The 20,193-nt window shown below is 34.4% G+C and overlaps 1 protein-coding gene across 1 annotated transcript in view; it reads left to right on the forward strand.

The window, feature by feature from the left end:
• The window catches only part of LOC121352843 (nipped-B-like protein), a gene marked incomplete at its 3' end in the record, with an annotated part of 140,477 nt that overhangs the window by 105,375 nt on the left and 14,909 nt on the right, over positions 1–20,193 (forward strand). Inside the window, 17 exon segments of the mRNA XM_041466124.1 lie at positions 3,251–3,448; positions 3,632–3,703; positions 3,793–3,882; positions 5,069–5,172; positions 6,407–6,493; positions 8,637–8,868; positions 9,557–9,708; positions 10,414–10,494; positions 11,589–11,689; positions 12,654–12,792; positions 12,998–13,080; positions 14,119–14,251; positions 15,149–15,292; positions 15,947–15,988; positions 16,856–16,954; positions 17,046–17,192; positions 18,792–18,926. Coding sequence (XP_041322058.1) covers positions 3,251–3,448; positions 3,632–3,703; positions 3,793–3,882; positions 5,069–5,172; positions 6,407–6,493; positions 8,637–8,868; positions 9,557–9,708; positions 10,414–10,494; positions 11,589–11,689; positions 12,654–12,792; positions 12,998–13,080; positions 14,119–14,251; positions 15,149–15,292; positions 15,947–15,988; positions 16,856–16,954; positions 17,046–17,192; positions 18,792–18,926 — 2,039 coding nt within the window.

A 20,193-nucleotide genomic window follows, 5' to 3' on the forward strand; every position in this document is an offset into this window, starting at 1 on the left:
TAATTATAACTAAATAATGCTTCTCTGTGCATGAATGTGATGTCTGCAAGTCAATTGTTATCTGTCTAAATTTTGGCAAAGGAGTAATGATGACTTGCTTCATTCAGGAGTTCTATATTCTCTGTTTCCATATCATATCACCCTTATATGATGTTAATAATTTGGAACAGTGAATTTTAAAAAATAAATTTATGGAGCAAAGTTATTTAAGTTGGTTGAGAATGGAGAGAATTGTAAACACTTTCAAATATCTTAATCTATATAGTAGCCATAGTTCAGCCATAGAAATTCTCAAATACAAAGTAGAACAAGTTAAGGAAAACTTTCACAATAATGATATGCTTTGAGCAATTCTAATTTCATTATATCTGCTCAAGAGATCTGGCCATCATTCTAATCAATTCAGTGAATGCATGTGGTTTAAAAATAAATTACAGTATTTCTTAAAGAATACTGTAGAACTTTAAATTTAAAGCAAGACAAAACTATCAAAAGTGAAAGATCTATGGCAAGTACACAGAATAGATTTGTATTGTTACAAATACATGTTTCTTAATTATTCTGTTTGCTTTAAACTGAACTTTAAAAAAGTGATTAGTGTAGAAAAGGAGAAGTTTCTTTGAATAGTTCATTAAGAAGGGACATGCCATTAAACTAAATAATGAGAAATTAAAGATTGATGAAGTCATTCTCTTACAGTAATTACTAAATGTGATATTGCATAAATGTTTGGCAGAATTTGGAAGGAAATTGGGTGTTTATATTCCAAATAGTATTTATTTATGTTTAAAATCAATCCTAACTCTTGAAATGTTATTAATTCTTACTTTTTAGTCAATTTTATTGACTTCAAAGTAAATATTGTAGAGCAGTGATTGTGAATAGCTACTCCAATGTTCACGTAATTTGTCTTGTAGACCTAGCAGAACTGTAACCCATTCTGTTTTGTCATGCAGCATTGATAAACTGGTCAATCTAAAATTCTGCCAGAAAGCGATATTGGAAGTTACTTTTCTTGTGGAGATGTAACTGGGGTCAGAATTCATCCTGCAGAGCTTAGTGTTACTGATGATTTGTAAACTGGAGAAAAGGCCATCTGCCTTCACAAAACACTGTCTCACTCAGTTAAGATGTGTAAAAGCTTTCCCCGTAGAACTCTTACTTTCTTCTTCAGTACATTTACTCCAGTTATCATAGAATGGTTTGAGTTAGGTTTAGGAAGCAGCCTTAAAGATCAGCTAATCCCAACCTCCCTGACATGCGTGGGAATGCCCCCCAAGACCAGGTTGCTCAGGGCCCTGTCCAGCCTTGCCTTGAACATTTTCAGGCATTTGGCATCCATAGCTTCACTGCGTAACCTGCTCACTGCCTCACCACCCTCACATAAAGATTTTCTTTCTGATCTCTAATCTAAACCTGCTCTCTTGCAGTTTCAACTCATTACCCCTTGTCCTAGGACTCCATGTCCTTGTGAAAGAGTTTACACAGGCTAACCTCTAGAGCCTGTCACAATCGCTCCCCTTTAGATAGCATCCATTCCCTCAGTGCACCAGCTCTGTGTCATCTGCAGCTTGCTGAGGGTGCCCTCAATCTCACTGTCAGTGTCACCAAGGTGTTACAGTACTGGCCACAGCACCCGCCCCTGGGGGACACCACTTGTCACTGGTCTCCATTTGACCATAAAGCCATTGACCGCAACTCTTTGAGTGTGGCCATCCAGCCAGTTTCCTACCCACTGAGTGGTCCCAGATGGCTCACCGTTTCTTCAGTCGCAGTTAACTCTCTCAACCATTTCAGGCAGTGCTAAAATGTACCTCTGTCATCCTGAACATGACTGTACTTTTCCAGAAGTAGGTCTGATCCAGATGCAGTAAATCTTGAAACCTGAACTGAGTTATAATATTAAAGACTTGGACCACCTCTATTACATTTTTTGGAATTTGAAACCTCTAGGGTTCATTGCAAAACAGAAGTGTTCCCTTAGGGGTTATTTTTATTACTTCTGATCCTAGGTTGATTATTGACTATAACCTGGTATGTTTCTTACATTTCTTGATAAATGGCTTGTTGTAAGAACTTCTCAGTTCAGTTCCAGTTCTGTATAAATGCTTTGAGCCATTCTATTCAGAAACAACCTTATATACAGTCATGCAAAGGAGACTTTGGTAGATACACGCAATGTCAGGACTGTTATATGCAGGCCCAGAAGCAATAAACTGGCAATAAATATTGCCAGTCTGGGATGTAATATTTTGGAATTGTTTTGATCTTTGCAGTACAGTCTGTAGACAGTGTAAGACATCTCTTTAGTAGATCAGTTAGTTGATTATGTTAAAAAATGGAAAGTTGTCTGATTTCATGGAGGAAGCTACCTGCTCATCCATTTCCTTAAAACTGAGCACTCTGTCCAGTTCAAAATATGCAAGACTTTCTTTGAAAGTAACAGAGAACTGTCATTCTGCTCCCCCATTTTATTTCCACCCAATCTCTATGCAATATTTGCTCCAGCTTCTTCAACATTCACTTTTTGTGTGCTTTTTGGTCCTGCATGAAAATTAATTAGAATAATTATCTGTGGTAGAGGCTTGCTGTTTGTCCCGGAATTGTGACTCCAGCTTTCTCTCCTTTACACAAATTTCCTGCAGTATATACCAAGGCAAAATTTTAGTTGTCTTGGCAAAACAGAATATGTTTTAGGAAATAGATTACCAAGTCTCATTGGAACTCATTTGTGTGTTAGATGGACAAGGCAATCACTGAATTGGGATAAGGATACCCAGTAACAGTCACAATTTAGGGAACTGAGGAAATTATGTCCATATTCTCTTATAAAAGGATGAAACTTACTTTAATTTGTTCAGCTTTGCTTACTCAGCTTTTAAAAAGACAAATGTCCTGTAAATTCATATTTTTAAATGTTTTCTGGTATCTTTGCCAGTTTTGAGCACAGTTTTTCTGTAATTCAAAAGAAAACATTAAGATAAGTAATCCATAACAGAATTGTATCTGACAACTTAAGTGTTCTTTTGATTTAGAGAATAGCTATACAAGAGTGTTGGACTTAGAAATCATAAAATCATTTAGAACCTTTATGACCATCAAATCCAATCTACAACTATTGCAAAGTCCACCACTAGACCATGTCTCTGAGCCCTACATCCGCACATCTTTCCAATATTTTTAAATGGTCAATTTTGAACTATTAAAAATGTAAGTTTCATATTTAAAATGAAAATGCATTTATTTCTAGCTTCTCGTAAGAGACACAAAAAGGATAGAGATGAAGCTTGGGAGTATGAAGAACATGACAGGAGAAGTTCTGGTGACCATAGAAGAAGTGGTCATTACCATGAAGGAAGGAGGATTTCTGGTAGTGGCCGATACCGTAATCGCAGTCCCGATGACTCTGATATGGATGATTATTCTCCTCCTCCTAGCCTCAGCGAGGGTAACTGATCTCTATAAGGATTTAATTTTATTCCATAATACTAGTGCTTTTTTAATGGATATGTTAAATATTTTAAAGTGGACATCATTGCATGCAATATTAAGTACAAGTGTAAGAAATGTAAATAATCCTTTCTTGAAGTTTTAAGAAAGTGTTTGTTTTACTCCTTATTCTCTTAATTAGTGGCTAGAAAAATGAAGAAGAAAGAAAAACAAAAGAAGAGGAAAGCTTATGAACCTAAACTAACACCTGAAGGTAATTTTAGGAGCTTTATTTTCTATAGTTTGTATTTTCTCCTTTATATTTAAGATAATTGTTTATTAATTTCCCTTTTTTTTCACCAGAAATGATGGATTCTTCAACCTTCAAAAGGTTTACTGCTTCAATAGAGAATATTTTGGAAAATCTGGAAGACATGGATTTTACAGCTTTTGGTAATACATCAGAAATTTTCAAAATGCTTACCCGAGTTAGAAACCCGAGAAAAAACTGTATTGATATTTTTGAACTTCCTTCTTGGAGCCTTAATTTCATGTGATAACTTGCTAGGCCTACTGGATTTATATGGCTTCCACTTTGAGTGGTGCCCTTTACCTTTTCAATTTCACTTGCTGCTGCCTGAAGAAGATCCTTCTTCCTCCTCTCTGCAGAATCCAAAAGGGGCATAAATCATAATGAGTATCCTTTCCACTTCCCTTGGAGTGGAAAGGATACTTCTTTGGGATGTCATTAGGGTGTTACCTTCTGTCAAATATGTAAACAAGATGGTTCTCTTGCTAACAATGTCTGAGGCACGTAATTACACATCTGCTACTTGCAGATAAGATTCTTCAATTCAAACAGCAGAGTCCTGGTGAATTTATGGCTGAGACACCGAATCATTTACTTATTTGAGTTAAAAAACAGCCCCCTTAACTAAGTGTCTAAGGAAATAGTTCATGTTTGGTGGCTTTCTTTTGAAATGGATAATAGAATATTCATTACTTTTTTTCCTACCATCTTTGTCACAGGATTAAAACAAGAGGTGGGGCATAGTAAACAAGTTTCTGTAGTTTTTTAAAGTCATAGTGTATGCAGCCTTGAACTTAGAAGTGAAGTCACTGGATCTTTCTGTGTCTGGTAACATGATTTTTGTCTGAGGTTAAATACAATTAAGACTCAGATTATCTCAAGGTTCTTAATTTCATATGTGTTTTTCATCTGTTGGTCTTGCCCAGATTTGAACTTACAGGGCTACAGTTTAAGATTTGTTGTACTGAATTGAAAATTATGGCAGAAGTACTACAATAAATGGGGTTTGGTGTTTTAAAAATTTTTAGTTTGTGATTTTCAGAGGTGCTTGCCTCATGTTAGGCTCTCAAATGGTGTTTCAGAACCATGAAATGCCATTGGTATGGTAAGTCGTACTTAACATGTATTCGTTGTTTCAACACAAGCAAAAGGTGTTATTATCAGTCTTTGTTAGATTCTAATTATTTTGAACCATTAGATGCTGGCTGTTTGGACAATCGGCTCTTTTTTTTCAGTTAGCATTTTCTTATTGGGATAAAAAATAATGATTTTCTGGAAGTTTTATTAGAAATAAGATTGTTAATTTTTTTCCTTTTTTTTTTTTTTAAGGTGATGATGATGAGATTCCACAGGAATTGCTACTGGGCAAACATCAGCTTAGTGAGTTGGGTAGTGAATCTGCAAAAATCAAGGCAATGGGCATTATGGACAAGGTACCTCTTCATAATCTAACTTTTTTTGGAACATAAAATATTCATTAACATGCAAAAACTTACTTTTTCTGTAATGACATTCCACCCTCTTCAAAGGCACACAGACCAGAAGAACAGCTGAGCTTCTGCTCACTTAGCTGATGTGCTTAGGAAGTTGCAGCATCATAACTGCTACTCTTTCTGAAGCTGAGACATTTTTTTTGAAAGGTCCTCCTCTGTGTCCTGCTCTTCCTCAGTCAGCTAGAGGAACTTTAGTTGGTGCAAACTTGTTGATGTCTGACCTCTAGAAATAGTGTTCTTGATTTCCTTTTATCTTCCTGGAGCTCTTGGCTTTGGGCAGTCTTAGGTTAAACTCTTTTCATGCTCTTGACCACTTACATTTGTGTAGTGTCTGTGAAACCAGGTACTGTTATAATTACTCTGGGCTATTCCAAACTTCTGTAATCCAAACTTTAGGTATTCGTCCTGCATTTTCCTTCAATCTCCCTACCTTTCATTGTAGATTGTGGGTGATGTGATCATTTGTCTTCCCTGATTGTTCTCACTGTATACCTCTGTTGCATGTTTTTCACACATACATACATACATACATATGTACGTACATCCATATATGTAAATGTATAATAAATTTTGTTACTTCCAATGGTGAATAGTATCAGGATGAGAGAAACTAGCTCTCCTCAAGGTTAGCATATTGTTTAATCAGACTTGTACAGAAGATCAGTAAGTGAGTTCAGTTTACTTTTTTCAACATGATACTTCTTCGAAGTTAAGAATATTAATATTAATAATATTAAGAATACATTTCCCTTTTATTAAGAATACATTTCCCTTTTATTATCTTTCAAGTATCAGGGAATTAATTTCTGCTTGTTCATGCAGTATGGATTTTCTCCTAATAAAACTGTATATGGTCGGGTAGAATTTGTAGATCATACGAGGATTTGGTAGATTTCTATTTCCATAAGCAAATAACTACACAACATTAGTGACAGGCAATTTAAAAATTTATTTCTGTGGATTTTGATAGTTGAAAATGCAGTTTAATTGTAATCCTAGAATATATTTTGCCTGTTTCCATTATAGTATTTGCATTCTCCTTATGCCAAAGTGCTTATAGTTGAAACAATTCAGATTGTACAAGCTCTGTCCTTCATTCCTCAATGTTCTTTTCAGCAATTTGGAATCATTTCTATTCCTGCAGTTGTTTGACATGTTTCTTTATTTGTTTTAGCTCTCAACAGATAAAACAGTAAAAGTGCTGAATATTTTGGAGAAGAATATTCAAGATGGATCAAAGCTTTCTACTTTACTTAACCATGTGAGTTTGCAATTTCATAATTTCACACTATTGTGCAGAATAATTTTCTTCACTTGAGTCCTATTTAGTGATAGATTCAAATACTCTGTATGTGTGTGAAAGGGATTTCTGATATGACGTCTGTGATTAAAATTTGCCAAATTTTAATACTTGAAGCAAAACTCAATTATTGTGATTTTTCAGTACTAATCATGTTCTACTGTGGTAACGACAACTAACAGATGTATTGGAAGCAACGTATTTTCTTTTGTTTCATTTTAGATGTTATAGTCATCCTGAAATATTCATGGTAATTTGCTTTGTAGGATATTTCTTTGCTATGTGTCCATAAAACATCCTTGTAAAATGGAAGAGATACTGCAGTTTTCATATAAAGTCTATCTTTCTCCTGAGCATTAGGGAGGAAGTTTAAGGTTTAAGTGTTCTTACACTACAAAGTGACAATGTCGATGTAAATAAAATTAACAGGAAGTTTAGTATTTTAGGATGGGGTTTTTTTCCTAGTATACCTAAAACTGCTCAAAGATTTTGAGGTTTTATGAGGCTGATGTTCCACATTACACATTTCATGCATTTATATATACACTTTTTATTCAAAACAGTACTGCAGGAAGATTAGAATTGAGTTTTATAAAAAAAAAAACCCCTCATCTCTAGAAATAAGAGCGTAATAGTTTATATCAGACAGGAAGAATTTGAACTTGCACATGAAAACCAGACACATTATTGGTACCTAAATACTTTTATGTAGATAGTTTGTAGGTTTCAGAGTTTCGGTATATGTTTCTCAATGTCTTAAACAATGCAAAACATGCATAAAAAGGAAGTACTGGTTTCATTGTGATGAAGTCTTTATGCTAATGATTTTAAAGTGATATTTTTCTTTTAGTTTTTTGAAGTAAAACTCAAAATTATTAAGAAGTTAATTAAATTGTCCAGTCCTTGCAATTCAGAGACAAACTTGAATGAAAAAAAAAGAAACTTTTTTTTTTTAAAAATAAGTTTTAGATTTTCTTAAAATTATTCAAATAATTTTGGCAAAGAAAGTGTCTCCTAAGGGGTAAGGTTGCTACTTTCTCAGTGCAGTGAAAATATCTTACCTCCATGTCAGTATGTTTTTCAGAGGCAGAGATTGCTTTAACATTCATTTCATTTCTAAGATAATTAGGGGAAACACCTTTTTTTTCCTTTAAGGTGTCATTTATGTATGTAGCAAATTCCATAAAGCCGTTGTATCTGAGAAGTTTGCAGGGACCTCTTGATTTGCAGATTTTTGTTGATTCTCTAATTATGTATATCGTGTATATAATGCACTGTTCTGTTGGTTCAAATTCTCTCACCCCAAAGGCAAAAAGCTGTTACACTTTCACCAACCTCTGGTCTTTACAAGGAAAGCCAACAGTGTTGAAGTGTGACTTCATCTAGGTAGCAAAGACCCTTTTCTCTCTGGAGGCTCTGTCTGTACCAGAGAAGCTATGAGAAATTCTACCTAGCTTTGCTGTAATATTGTTATTACAATATTTAAGTAGTGCTGGATGGTCATACTTAACCTCATGTATGTTTGTTTTGGTACCTCATATGAACACAGTAATATGGAGACTCAGTATCCTATGGTCATCTAAATGGACATATTTGATAAGAAGTTGATAGTAGGTGGGTTGGTCTGTGAAGCAGAAAAAGTTGTGTACTTAGAGATTTCATGGACTTGCAACAGTCTTCTTGTATAAGAATTCCCTCTAGTGGCAGAAATCAAATGGATCAAAGCAGCAGCTGGTACCACGGAAGAAAACACCAGATGAAGGAATTAGGTTTTGCTTAATGTACATTGGTCTTAAATAGAGCATGCAACAGTCTTCCCTCATAGTGGTTCCCAATGAGACACAGAAACCTTCTTTGTATTCTAACAGAAGAATACAGAGTTCAGGACTATGAAGACCAGTAGCTTAGAGAGACATTACAAACTTGTTGCTAGTAAAACAAATATTACTTGATTTTCAAAATAAATTATTTTGGTATAGGAAATAGAGTATTTTATACATAAGTGTTATGTAAGCATATTAATGTAATGTTATTTTCTTTAACTTGGTGAGAATAAAAATTTGATTTCTTGTTCATACTCTCCTGTTTTTCTTGCCTGTTGCAGAATAATGACACTGAAGATGAGGAGAGATTATGGAGAGATCTTATTATGGAGAGAGTGACAAAATCTGCTGATGCTTGTCTTACTGCTATCAATATTATGACATCACCAAATATGCCTAAAGCTGTATATATTGAGGACGTAATAGAAAGAGTTATTCAGTACACAAAATTTCATTTGCAGAACACTCTCTATCCTCAGTATGATCCTGTGTATAGAGTGGATCCTCATGGTGGTTAGTATGCTAAGAAATCTTTCCATTATTAAAAGCTATAGAAAGTTAATCTACTATATCATGATGTAAATGACTTTCTGAGATAAGAATTTTTGTATGCATCTTTTATACTGATAGTTCTTTCTTATCACATACAATATCCTGAATTAATGCACTGTTAGTTGGAGGATGATGAAACTGAGTAAAAAAAACCAATGAAATGTGTCATCTGAAGAACTTAGTCATGTGGCACCTTGGTTTACTGTAATAATGTCGATGTAACCAAAGTATTAGACTAAAGTATTTAGAAGTTTGAAGTTCAACTTTTATGTGTAGTTATTATGTGTTGAAATAAGTGATTTCATAGTAATATGAAATACAGCTAGCCATGTATAGCTATGTATGTAGTGATGTGTTTCAAGGAAAACTATTTCGCTTCTAGCCTTTTGTTTTCATGTACATATCTACAGATGCATGGCTCCAATGTCAAGATGCTTTTTAAAAATCTCGGGTCCAGCATTTAGAATAATTATGAAAAATATTTATCATGTGAAATTCCTGCTTTCTAGCTGATGCTACTGAGTAGTTTTTCTAAATTGCTTTTGCAAAACGGCAGTCATGCAGTTGTTTTGGGGGCACTGTGAGGAATATCATTTTTCTAGTATTTGAAACACTGAAATTATTAATGAATACATATTTTATTTTCTAGGTGGTGTTTTAAGTTCAAAAGCAAAACGTGCCAAGTGTTCCACCCACAAGCAAAGAGTTATAGTGATGTTATATAACAAAGTTTGTGACATTGTCAGCAGTTTGTCAGAGTTGCTAGAGATACAGCTTCTCACTGATACAACTATTCTTCAGGTAGGTTTTTTCAGAATTCCTGTCCAAAAATGTTAGCTTTGCTTTTCCTAGAGTAAATGTGAAGTAGAGTTGTCCCAGCGACATGAAGTTTGAAATCAGTACAAGCTTTTGAATTCTTAACATCGGAGTGACTAGTTTGTTGCATAGTATGTCATTTGCATCTTCTCTTCTGCATTTAAGAAAAGTTTAACCTGCTTGAATTGAGGTACAGAGTGGTAGAATCATTTACACTGGAAAAGATCCTTAAGAACATCAAGAGTAAACTGCCAAGTGCACCACTAAAACCATGTCATTAAACATCCTATGTACATGTCTTTCAAATATCTATGGGGATGTTGGCTGAACTGCTTCCATGGGCACTTAAAATCCAATCTAAACCATCCCTCACACAACTCATGGCCCATTTTCTTTGTCTTGTCACTTTTTAGCTTGGAGAAGAGATAACCTCACCTGGCTACACACTCCTTTCAGGGTGTTGTAGAGGCCTTCTTTGGACTGTAAGGCCCTCTTCTCCACACTAAACAGCCTGATAGACCCTCAGCCACTCCTCATAAGACCTGTGCCTTAATTTAATAACTTTATTTGCAAATAATATGAAGTAATTGTTGAATGCCTTACCTGCTGAATGAATAACTGACGTGTGAAACTGCCTAAGTACCAGTTTGTTAGTCCTATATAATTAAAATAACTTCTATCCATTGGTAGGTGTCATCGATGGGAATAACACCTTTCTTTGTAGAAAATGTCAGTGAACTACAGCTATGTGCCATCAAATTAGTGACTGCAGTAAGTACTTTCTAATTTGTGGGCTCTTGTGCCTGTCCTGCTGAGATTTCTTAGGGCATTTACATAGGCTGTATTTTCTCTCTGGTAGGTAATTGGAGTGTAGAATTAATGTTATTCTTGCATGTTTTTACAGTTTGATATCATAATATGGAAATAGTGTTGTATCTATCTGAGCTGCCCCGGTGTGCAGAGTATAAAAAGAAATTGCCTACTTCAAGCCAGAAGCTTCTTAATTTTGATTGTCAGTTAAAGTGTAAACACAAACTCCTTCCTCTTACCTGTCCCTTTTTTATTTTAAGAAATCCCTTTTAAAAAAAAAAAAAATAAATAATCCTAGCTATGTGGTTTTCATTATTTTCTATGTTCAGATTTTAACTTAGGCAATAAGTCATAGAACTAGCATGGTATTTCTGTATAATAGAACAAATTATTTTCCTCAGAAGAGGTGAGTATCTGAAAAAAATCACAGGATAGGTAAAATATTATTTTAGGAAAAATGTAGTGGAACACAAATGTCCTTGTTCAAGTGGGAGATTTTAATCATTGTAAGAGTTACATACTTCAGTATTCTGCCCAAACAAAAGGGGAGGCAAAATAAACAGTTCTGATTCTGTAAATTGAAAGAACATATCATGTCAGGCATTAACATTAAAGCCTGGCATATGAAGTAAAACTGTTTTCTCAAATGTACTCTGTAACATACATATGTTCACGTAAATTGTGTTACAACAGAGTTTTCCTTTGTATTGAGAGAAATAAATACTAAGTCCAAAAACTTAGTATTATGCTGTTTGGCTTTCCTATATAGTGGTTATACCACTGACAAAAATATTTTAAATACAAAGTATTTTCAAGACCTGTTACACATTTATGCAATACAAAGATTTAAAAAAATCTATTTGGAAAAGCTTTTATATATTTTTTAAAGAAATGCTTGCATTGAGAAAGCAACTCATTAACAATAAGGTGAATTGTAATTTATTGAAGAGTTATGTGAAGTGTATGCTGTCATATAAGTATTTTCAATATATTTAAAAGGCTATATTTTATATAACAATAAATCTTTGTCTAATAATCCTGTAACTATTAAATAGGTGTTCTCCCGGTATGAAAAACACAGACAGCTAATATTAGAAGAGATTTTCACTTCCCTTGCACGACTACCAACTAGCAAGAGGAGTTTGAGAAACTTCAGGTAACTTCTGATGTAAATAATAACTTGTAGGCTATAGCATTTATAGTTTTGTAAATCTAAGATTTTTGCAGATTGAAATTTCAAAACAAATTGTTTGACAAATGTCTTGTAATAATTGCTCGGTTTTATGCTATCACTTTAGTGCCTACTTACAAAAATAATTGAAACATTCTTTTTCTCACTAAGAATGTGCATGGAGGATTATTTTTTGTGGGTCAATTCTTTAATTCTGTTTGTATGGAGTTACATAATTTCTTCATTGCTAAATCTTTGTAGGAAAATTTTGGCTGAATTGCTTTGAGGACGCACTCAGAGGACACACTCTTTTCAGGAAGGGAATCAGTTTCATATCCATATCATCTCATACGTCAGGGTTTACCACCTTTTGATGTTAAGTATGACAATAAGGTGGTGTTGGTGTGTGTGTGGGCAGTAAACTCATACTATTTCTGAGGTTACATCAGGGAGAAACATAGTCTTCTTACCAGCTTAAGACAATTGCCTCCTGAAGTTTGTAGTATGCAGTGCTGCTGCAGATTATTGTAAATTTCATATACATTTCATATGCATTAAATACTACAGAAAAATTATTACAGCAACAGTTTGGTGTGTTGTCTCAGAGCAAACATGGTATTATACATAATAAGCTTATTATTAAGTATTTTAGCAGGTAGATGTTTGTTTTGTTAAATATTCCTGTAGCTGTTTCAGCCAGTGAACTGTGCGCTGTTTCAGTTGACCTCTTCTGTGCAAGAACAATACTTACTGGTTTTGTTAAGTCAAATGTTACACTGCATAAAAAGAAGCAAATTAATAGATGAATGTCTAGAATGTGGATTGCTAGCTGTGAAATATCTATCTTTCAAATATTTTTTGAAAGATAGTACTTAGGAGGAAAAAATTTTCTTGTGTTTTTTCCTTTTTGTTTACTTTTATTGTTAAAACTGTCTTTTGTTATTAACAGGTTAAACAGCAGTGACACTGATGGAGAACCTATGTACATTCAGATGGTAACAGCACTAGTTCTGCAACTTATTCAGTGTGTGGTGCACTTACCATCAGCAGAAAAAGATTCTAATTCAGAGGAGGAATCAAACAAGAAAGTAAGACATTTTTAAAAGCCTTTTTTATATGTGTGTGCAGAAATTACTTACGTGTGTTCGTAGGTATACTACATTACTACAGTGCTGTAGTAATCAAGCATTGTAATTTTAGGTCTGCTGTAATTTTTTGATGCATAAGAAATGCTGATCTGGAAATCATAGATCTATGCTGAGATAATAGACAAATGCATCTTGTTATTTTTAGGTGGATCAAGATGTGCTTATTACTAACTCATATGAAACAGCCATGAGGACAGCACAAAATTTCCTTTCTATTTTTCTTAAGAAGTAAGTACTGCTGCATTCTTTAGTTTATTGATAGAGCCAGCTCCAAATGAGTACTTTGAAACCTGACAACTGAACAGTGATAAATACCTATTCATAATGTTATTTATAATAATATACTTTAGAAATGCCTGAGAGCCTCTTGCCTAGACAAAAATGTTTATAGAAGAGAAATTCTGCAGTGTTCTTCATACATTTAAGAAGCTGTCTCACAGTTCATGTAGGATTCCTTTATTATGCATCTCTAACTTACCTGAAGTCTGGAAGAGAAGGCTGAGCAAATTTTTAAGTGGTGAAATCATGCTGATTTGGTCATCAGATATAAAAAGCCTAAGAATTGCTTTCACTGAGCTAAAGTTAAGAATGCCAATAGCTCAAAAAGGAATAAAAAATATACCTGAATTAACTATAGGATTTCAAAGAACAAGTCTTTAGGTTTCTATTGTATTACACTTTTTCACTTAAAGCTGACAAGCTATTTAATAAGCCGTCTAGCAATTGCATGCTTCTGATGTTAAACTTAGGGATGATGTGCAGAAGTCAAAAAGTATCAGGTGTGTTAAGTTTTGGTTTTGGTTTGGTTTGTTGGTTGTTTGGCTGGTGTTCTTTTAGCACTGATTGTAACATTTGTGAAGCATAATACTGAGATGTGCTATCATTGTCAGATAAACCAAACTTAAAGAATATAAACATACCAACTCTTAAATATCCTACTCTAGCTTCCTTTTTATAATTCTACCTACTTGTCTATCCAAGTTAATACAGACTTAATAAAGCTAAAAATAAAAATCTTAGCAACAAAATTCTGCTGTCATGGATTATATGATTTATTTCCAGGACAATTTGGAAGGATAACTGTTTAAGCTATCTCTCTACAAATGAATAAAACAAATTTTCTGCTAGTATTTCAGATTTGGTTTTTTTGGAATTGCGTAAAACTGTTTTTTCTGATTAAACATAGAATTACTTCTGTTTATAGCAGAATAAAAAACTTTACATGGCTGTTAAATTCGCTTACTAAAAGGATTTTCTTGTTAATAGGTGTGGCAGTAAACAAGGGGAGGAAGACTACAGGCCACTGTTTGAGAACTTTATTCAAGATCTTCTTTCCACAGTCAATAAACCAGAATGGCCAGCTGCAGAGTTGCTACTTAGCTTACTAGGAAGGCTATTGGTAAGGGATTCTTGTTTTTAACTATAGAACTTCATTTCTTATTACAATGAAGACTTGTTTATTTATGCTAAATAAACACTACTACTATAGGAATGCTTTCTGATTGTTGACACACATGTAGCATATAAGGATGTCTTTGCATATAACACTACTATGGATACATAAGTAATAGAATTTTGGTTAGAGGATCAATCATATGGAACTTGTTAAAAATCCTATGTATAGTTTCTCTTGGAGGTCCAGTTTCACTATTTGATTACATTTTCAGCATTAAAAAGTGTCATTTCATAGCATCTTATAAGTGCATATATTTATTTGGAGTAAAGTCAGCCTAACAGCTGTAGTTATACATATTAAGTATCTCCTCTGGACTATTCCCTTAGCACAGAACCAGAAAACAACTCAGTGGTTTGGTTTTTTACACTACAGGAAATGCTTATGGCATTTTACAGAATCAGAATGCTTGTGTTAGTGTTTTTTTGAGTGTTGCTCTTCAGTATTATTAATGTAATTACTTACAGTAATTTGAGCTGCTTCTTGAAAAAGTATTGTATGGTCGTTCTTGGTAAAATGTATCTATTTATGTGAATAATGAGGAGGTAGCATTATGGTGCTTAAAATCTCTGCTCTTGGAGATCTGCTGTGCTAGTTGTCCAGTTCGTGTAATGAAAATATATATTTAAAAAAACTGACAGACATATTTGTAAAGAGAGAGACCAAATAAAAAAGAAATATTTATATAAAGTAGGTAATGTATGTGTGATGTAACAGTAAATTATATAATTTTATGCAATATGGAAGTTAGGTGGAAATTTTAAAAAGGTAAAGCAATCTTTTGTGAGAAGAATCTCTGTGGCATAAATAAATATTTTTAAATGTCTATTCTGCTTTTCTTAGGTTCACCAGTTCAGTAACAAATCAACAGAAATGGCATTAAGAGTTGCATCTCTTGACTATCTTGGAACTGTAGCGGCAAGACTGAGGAAAGATGCAGTCACTAGCAAAATGGATCAAGGATCTTTAGCCAGAATCCTCAAACAGGTGTGTGAGACATCCACAGCAGCCAGATGGAGATCTAGCCATTCAAATGCTTGAAATTTTTAAATATACTTGAAAGCTTGACATTATGGAGAATCAGCCTTAATGCACTATTTAGATTTCTGAATCAAATATACAGTTTATAAGTACTGCATTTGTTAACTCATGTCTTCATTGCACCATTTCTGTAGAGATCCTATAAATTAATTAATTCTAGTGGTTAGTCTGTTTTCTTGTGACAATACTGAGGAAATAATGGAGAAACAGTTAGATTCTATCTTAAGAGGCCTTAAAAATACGTATTTGCTATTGCAAAGTGGAACCTGAGCTTCTGGCACTCAAATACATACTTTAGAGAGTTAACCTATTAGTCCTGCAGGGTTAGTTTTTACATGGTATAATTTGAGGTTTTTGGGGTGTTTTGGTGTTTTTTTCCGGAACTTGCATATGTGTCTGTAGTGGGTTGATGCTGGCCAGATGCCAGGCCCTCACTCAAGCTGCTGTGGCTCCTCTCTGCAGCTGCACAGAGGAGACAAAATGTAAGGAAGGGTCCATGGGTTGAGATAAGCACCAGGACAGATCACTCACCAAATACCATCACAGGCAAAACAGGCTCAACTTACAGATATGAAGTGAATTTACTACTAACAAAATCAGGGTAGGATGTTTGCCCAGAGCTTCGATATTTATTTGACACAGGTAAGCTGTGACTGGAAGTCTTAGTGTAGTGAGACACAGCTGGATTCTGATTCCAAACACTTTCACAGCCATAAACTATTATCTGTTCATTGTTGAGCAGAGGTTTTACAGGCCATGATAACACCATGTGCTTTCATATTCTGTGATAATGGAAAGAGTGATTTGGTTTCTTTTTCTTGCATGTGTATTGTATGTTATAATGTGCACACATTATTTTATTTATTCATGTGTGGTTATGGCAAAATCACTGTATGCATACAGTAAGAGGGTCATTACAAAGTGTTGAAATAATTTTCACAGCTTCTATAAGATGCTTATTCCTTTGGTAAGATTAACTCATGAAATTTAGCTTAATTTGATTTTAAAGTAAAAGCTGGATTGGCCAGTTGGTTGCAGTGTGCATTGCTGTCACTTTGGAAGCTGCTGTTTGACCAGTGTAGTTTCTTGCTTTTTCTGGGAGAAGGGCACTAACACTGGCACAGTGACATGTTTGAAATTCAGTACTAGTTTAGGTTGGACTACTTAAATTGATCTGCATATAGAGCCATTCTTAGAGTGCCCTTGTCCAACTTTGCTGTTAAAAAAACTATGGTGAAAGCCACAGCTGAATGACAAAAGTAGAATTTAAATTTAAGAACCTTATAACCCATTTTAGAGAAGTAGCAAATCATGGTAAATATCCATGTTCAGTTTTCAGTGCCATGAAACATCACTTACATGGACCTTTGTATTCTCTCAGAAGATAAACTCAGCTTTTAGTTATTATTATTTAGTAATATTATTTGTATGTTATTGTGCTGCATTTTTGCTCTTGTTTATTCCCTTCCCAAAACAATTGAATCTTTTTTTTTTTTTTGTCTCTTCTAGATTCTGCGTGTGCTTGGTGAAAATGCAATTGCTGTTCGAACAAAAGCCATGAAGTGTTTGTCTGAGGTTGTCGCTGTAGACCCCAGCATTCTAGCCAGGGTAAAAAAGAAAATATCTACCATGCACATATCACCCTTAAAATAAATCTTTATTTCTTATTCTGAATCTTTGTTTCATCTGTTCTTTTTAGCTCGATATGCAACGAGGAGTTCATGGGCGGCTAATGGATAACTCCACTAGTGTACGAGAAGCAGCTGTGGAGCTCCTTGGCCGATTTGTGCTCTGTCGTCCTCAGCTTGCTGAGCAGTATTATGACATGCTGATTGAAAGAATATTGGTACGGTGACTTGTGGTATTTATGGTAAAATAAGTGGCATTGGAAAATTTCCTTTTAACTGAGCTTGTTTAATAAACTGGAATTGTTTGAATGGTGAGCCATCATGCTTTTAGGGACAGCCTTGTAAAATGCACCACTTGCTTCTAGGGAGGCTTTATTATGTTGAAAGGTGTACTTCTACAGAAAGTCATACAGCATCAGGACCAAGGCTGTATTCATTTTGATTCCATTATTAGTGCTCAAATTAGCTGTGTCATGGCTTAAGCGCCCAAAGGGAAGTTTAGCACATACCATGTAGCTGCTCACTCGACCCCTGCATCTCTTATCTCTTATCCCTGGAACGAGCTAGGAGGATTGCAGTAAAATTTACATGTTGAGATAAGAATATTTAATAATTGAAAATAAAGTAAAATACAAAAAAAAAAAAAATTATAAATAATGATAATAAAAAGGAAACAAACCATTGATGCACAAAGCAGTTGCTCACCCTCTGCTGACCGATGCCAGAGCCCTGTTCCCAAACCTAGACTGGCTGTGCATTCTAATAAGTCCCCCTTGTTTATATACCAAGCATGACATTTGGTGGTGTGGAGTGTCCCTTTGGCTAGTTCAGGTCACCTGTTCTGGTATGCTCCCTCCCAGTTCCTTTTGCCTACCTCCTCATTGGCACAACATGAGACAAGGAGGGAAAAAAAAGTCCTTGACTTGGGTAAACACAACTTAGCCAAAACCAAAACATCAGTGTGTTACCAACACCATTCTCATTCTGAATCCAAAACACAGCACTGTAACAGCTACTGAGAAGAAATTAACTCTACCTTAGCTTTAACTAGGACAATGTGAAATAAGGAATTTTGCTGCATATTTGAATTCTGAAATATGGATCATTGAGGGCAACTTTTTTATGCTATTTTTAGTGTTTTGAAAGGTTTACTAGTTTTTTTACAAAAAAGTGGTTTTATTGTCTAGGTGTTCAATGTTAATTTAACTGTCGGATAATACTGGCTTATAGTATCCATGTCACTACACATTTGCTAGTTACATGATAAAACAAGTTTGTGAAGGCTTTTGGAGATAAGTAAGTCATGTGCATACAATACTACATAAAGCAGTTAAACCTGACATTCAGAGTCAACAGATTTTGAGTAAGGTGATATGATGTGAAACTCCTCATCTATCTCCTTAGATGAAGCCTAGTAAAATGGAAACAACTGCCTGCATGTATCTTATCCATAAGCTTTATCCAAAGGTTTAAAGTATTACTATCCAATCTATAGGAAATCTTGTGTGTTCCAATAAAGTAGCTAAAGCATCATCACATCTGGCTTGAAAATTCTTGAGTAAATAAGTGGATTGCAACATCATGAGCTCTTAGATGGGAGGGTATAGATGGAGAAAGTGTTTCACCATTCTGGGAACTCAGCCAAAACCTTTAGAAAAAGTTAAGCTGAGCTTTTGTATAAATGCATTCCAGAAGATTTTAGTTGCCTTTTCTAAATAAATTTTGGAAGTCAAATTGGATGATCTTCAAATATTAATTCATATAAAACATAAATTAATGTTTCCGATTTGTTTTCAAGAGTGTAATTCTTTTCACAGGATACTGGTATCAGTGTCAGAAAAAGAGTCATAAAAATACTTAGGGATATCTGCATTGAACAACCAACCTTTCCCAAAATTACAGAAATGTGTGTGAAAATGATTCGGAGAGTCAATGATGAAGAAGGCATTAAGGTAGAATGAAACATATCCTTCAGAATTTTAATTATTGTGACTGTAGTGTTTCCCTGTTTTGACAAAATTAAAAGAAGTATTTCATTTCTCCTTTGTAATATTTATGAATTATGAATTTTTAAGAGCTGATATTTTAGCTTTCTGTAATTCTCTCTGACTTACTTCTCTTTCCTTTCTATCCTCTGTTTTCTGTAACTTCTTGTTGACAGTCAAAATATTTTAAATTTTTTCCAGAGGCTTTTTTTCTTCTTGCAAGTATTTTCTCTGGTGCTTCTCTTTTCTAGGAAGTGACATTGCCATTTAAAACTTTGATTTCTGCAAATCAATAAATTTTAAGTAAAAAATAACAACTTTACATTAATATATTCTATGTGTAATTATTGAAGTTATAAAGTGTTAATCTGTGCTGATGTTCAGTGAGGCAGTTATTCCCCCTGTAATGTTGCTTATGTGCTCATACTCTACTCTTTGTGCAGTGTATATTTGCAGAAGGGCACAAACCTAATATAATGTGTTAAATCATAAAGCTGACAATGATTAATTTGTTTAATTTGGCAAAATAATTTTAAAATTGTTGCGTAATTAGGGACACAGCTGTTGTAATTTTGTATCACACTTTCAGTAAAATTTAAAAATTTTAAAGCTGCAGCAGATATTTTTACCTCTTGAGGTACGTTAATGTAAAGTGGCTTTCTGAGAAGACTCTTGATCAACAAGCAGATGACAGATAGAGCCAAGGTGCTGCTGGAAAGGGAGGATGACCATGTTCTTTCCCCTCTTACCTCTTACCTTTCTAACAGTAAGAAAAAAGGAGGCATAAACGTCAATGTGTTTTTAACAGTTCCATGAAAGAGAAGTAATTTTGGAATAGTTTTTATTCACTTGCATTCTATTCTATATTGTCCTCCATTCAAAAACATTGGAAGGTAACATACTTCCTATATTTGAGTGTAGAGGCTTGGCTGCTTTCTCTCTCTCCCACTTGTCACAGTTGTTTCGTAAACTAAAGGAACCTACCAATGCTGCAGTTCTGCTGTAGGGATTGTTTGTTCAGTTGTCAGCTCCTCAGCTGTGTTTTTCTGAGGAATACCAATTAATGCAGGAAGGCGGTAACTTTATTCTCTGTAGCATCAGTTCCCATTGTTTCATTTTGCTTAAGTTTGATATGAGATCAGTGTAAGTTCTGCAGTAGTAAATCTGGGTCTGTCTCAGGTAACATTTCCTACTACAGTCTCATTTGAGTTGCATAATGAAAAGGCACAGATCA

Source organism: Pyrgilauda ruficollis, unplaced genomic scaffold, assembly GCF_017590135.1.
Source record: "Pyrgilauda ruficollis isolate IOZ18807 unplaced genomic scaffold, ASM1759013v1 scaffold199, whole genome shotgun sequence".
NCBI lineage: Eukaryota > Metazoa > Chordata > Aves > Passeriformes > Passeridae > Pyrgilauda > Pyrgilauda ruficollis.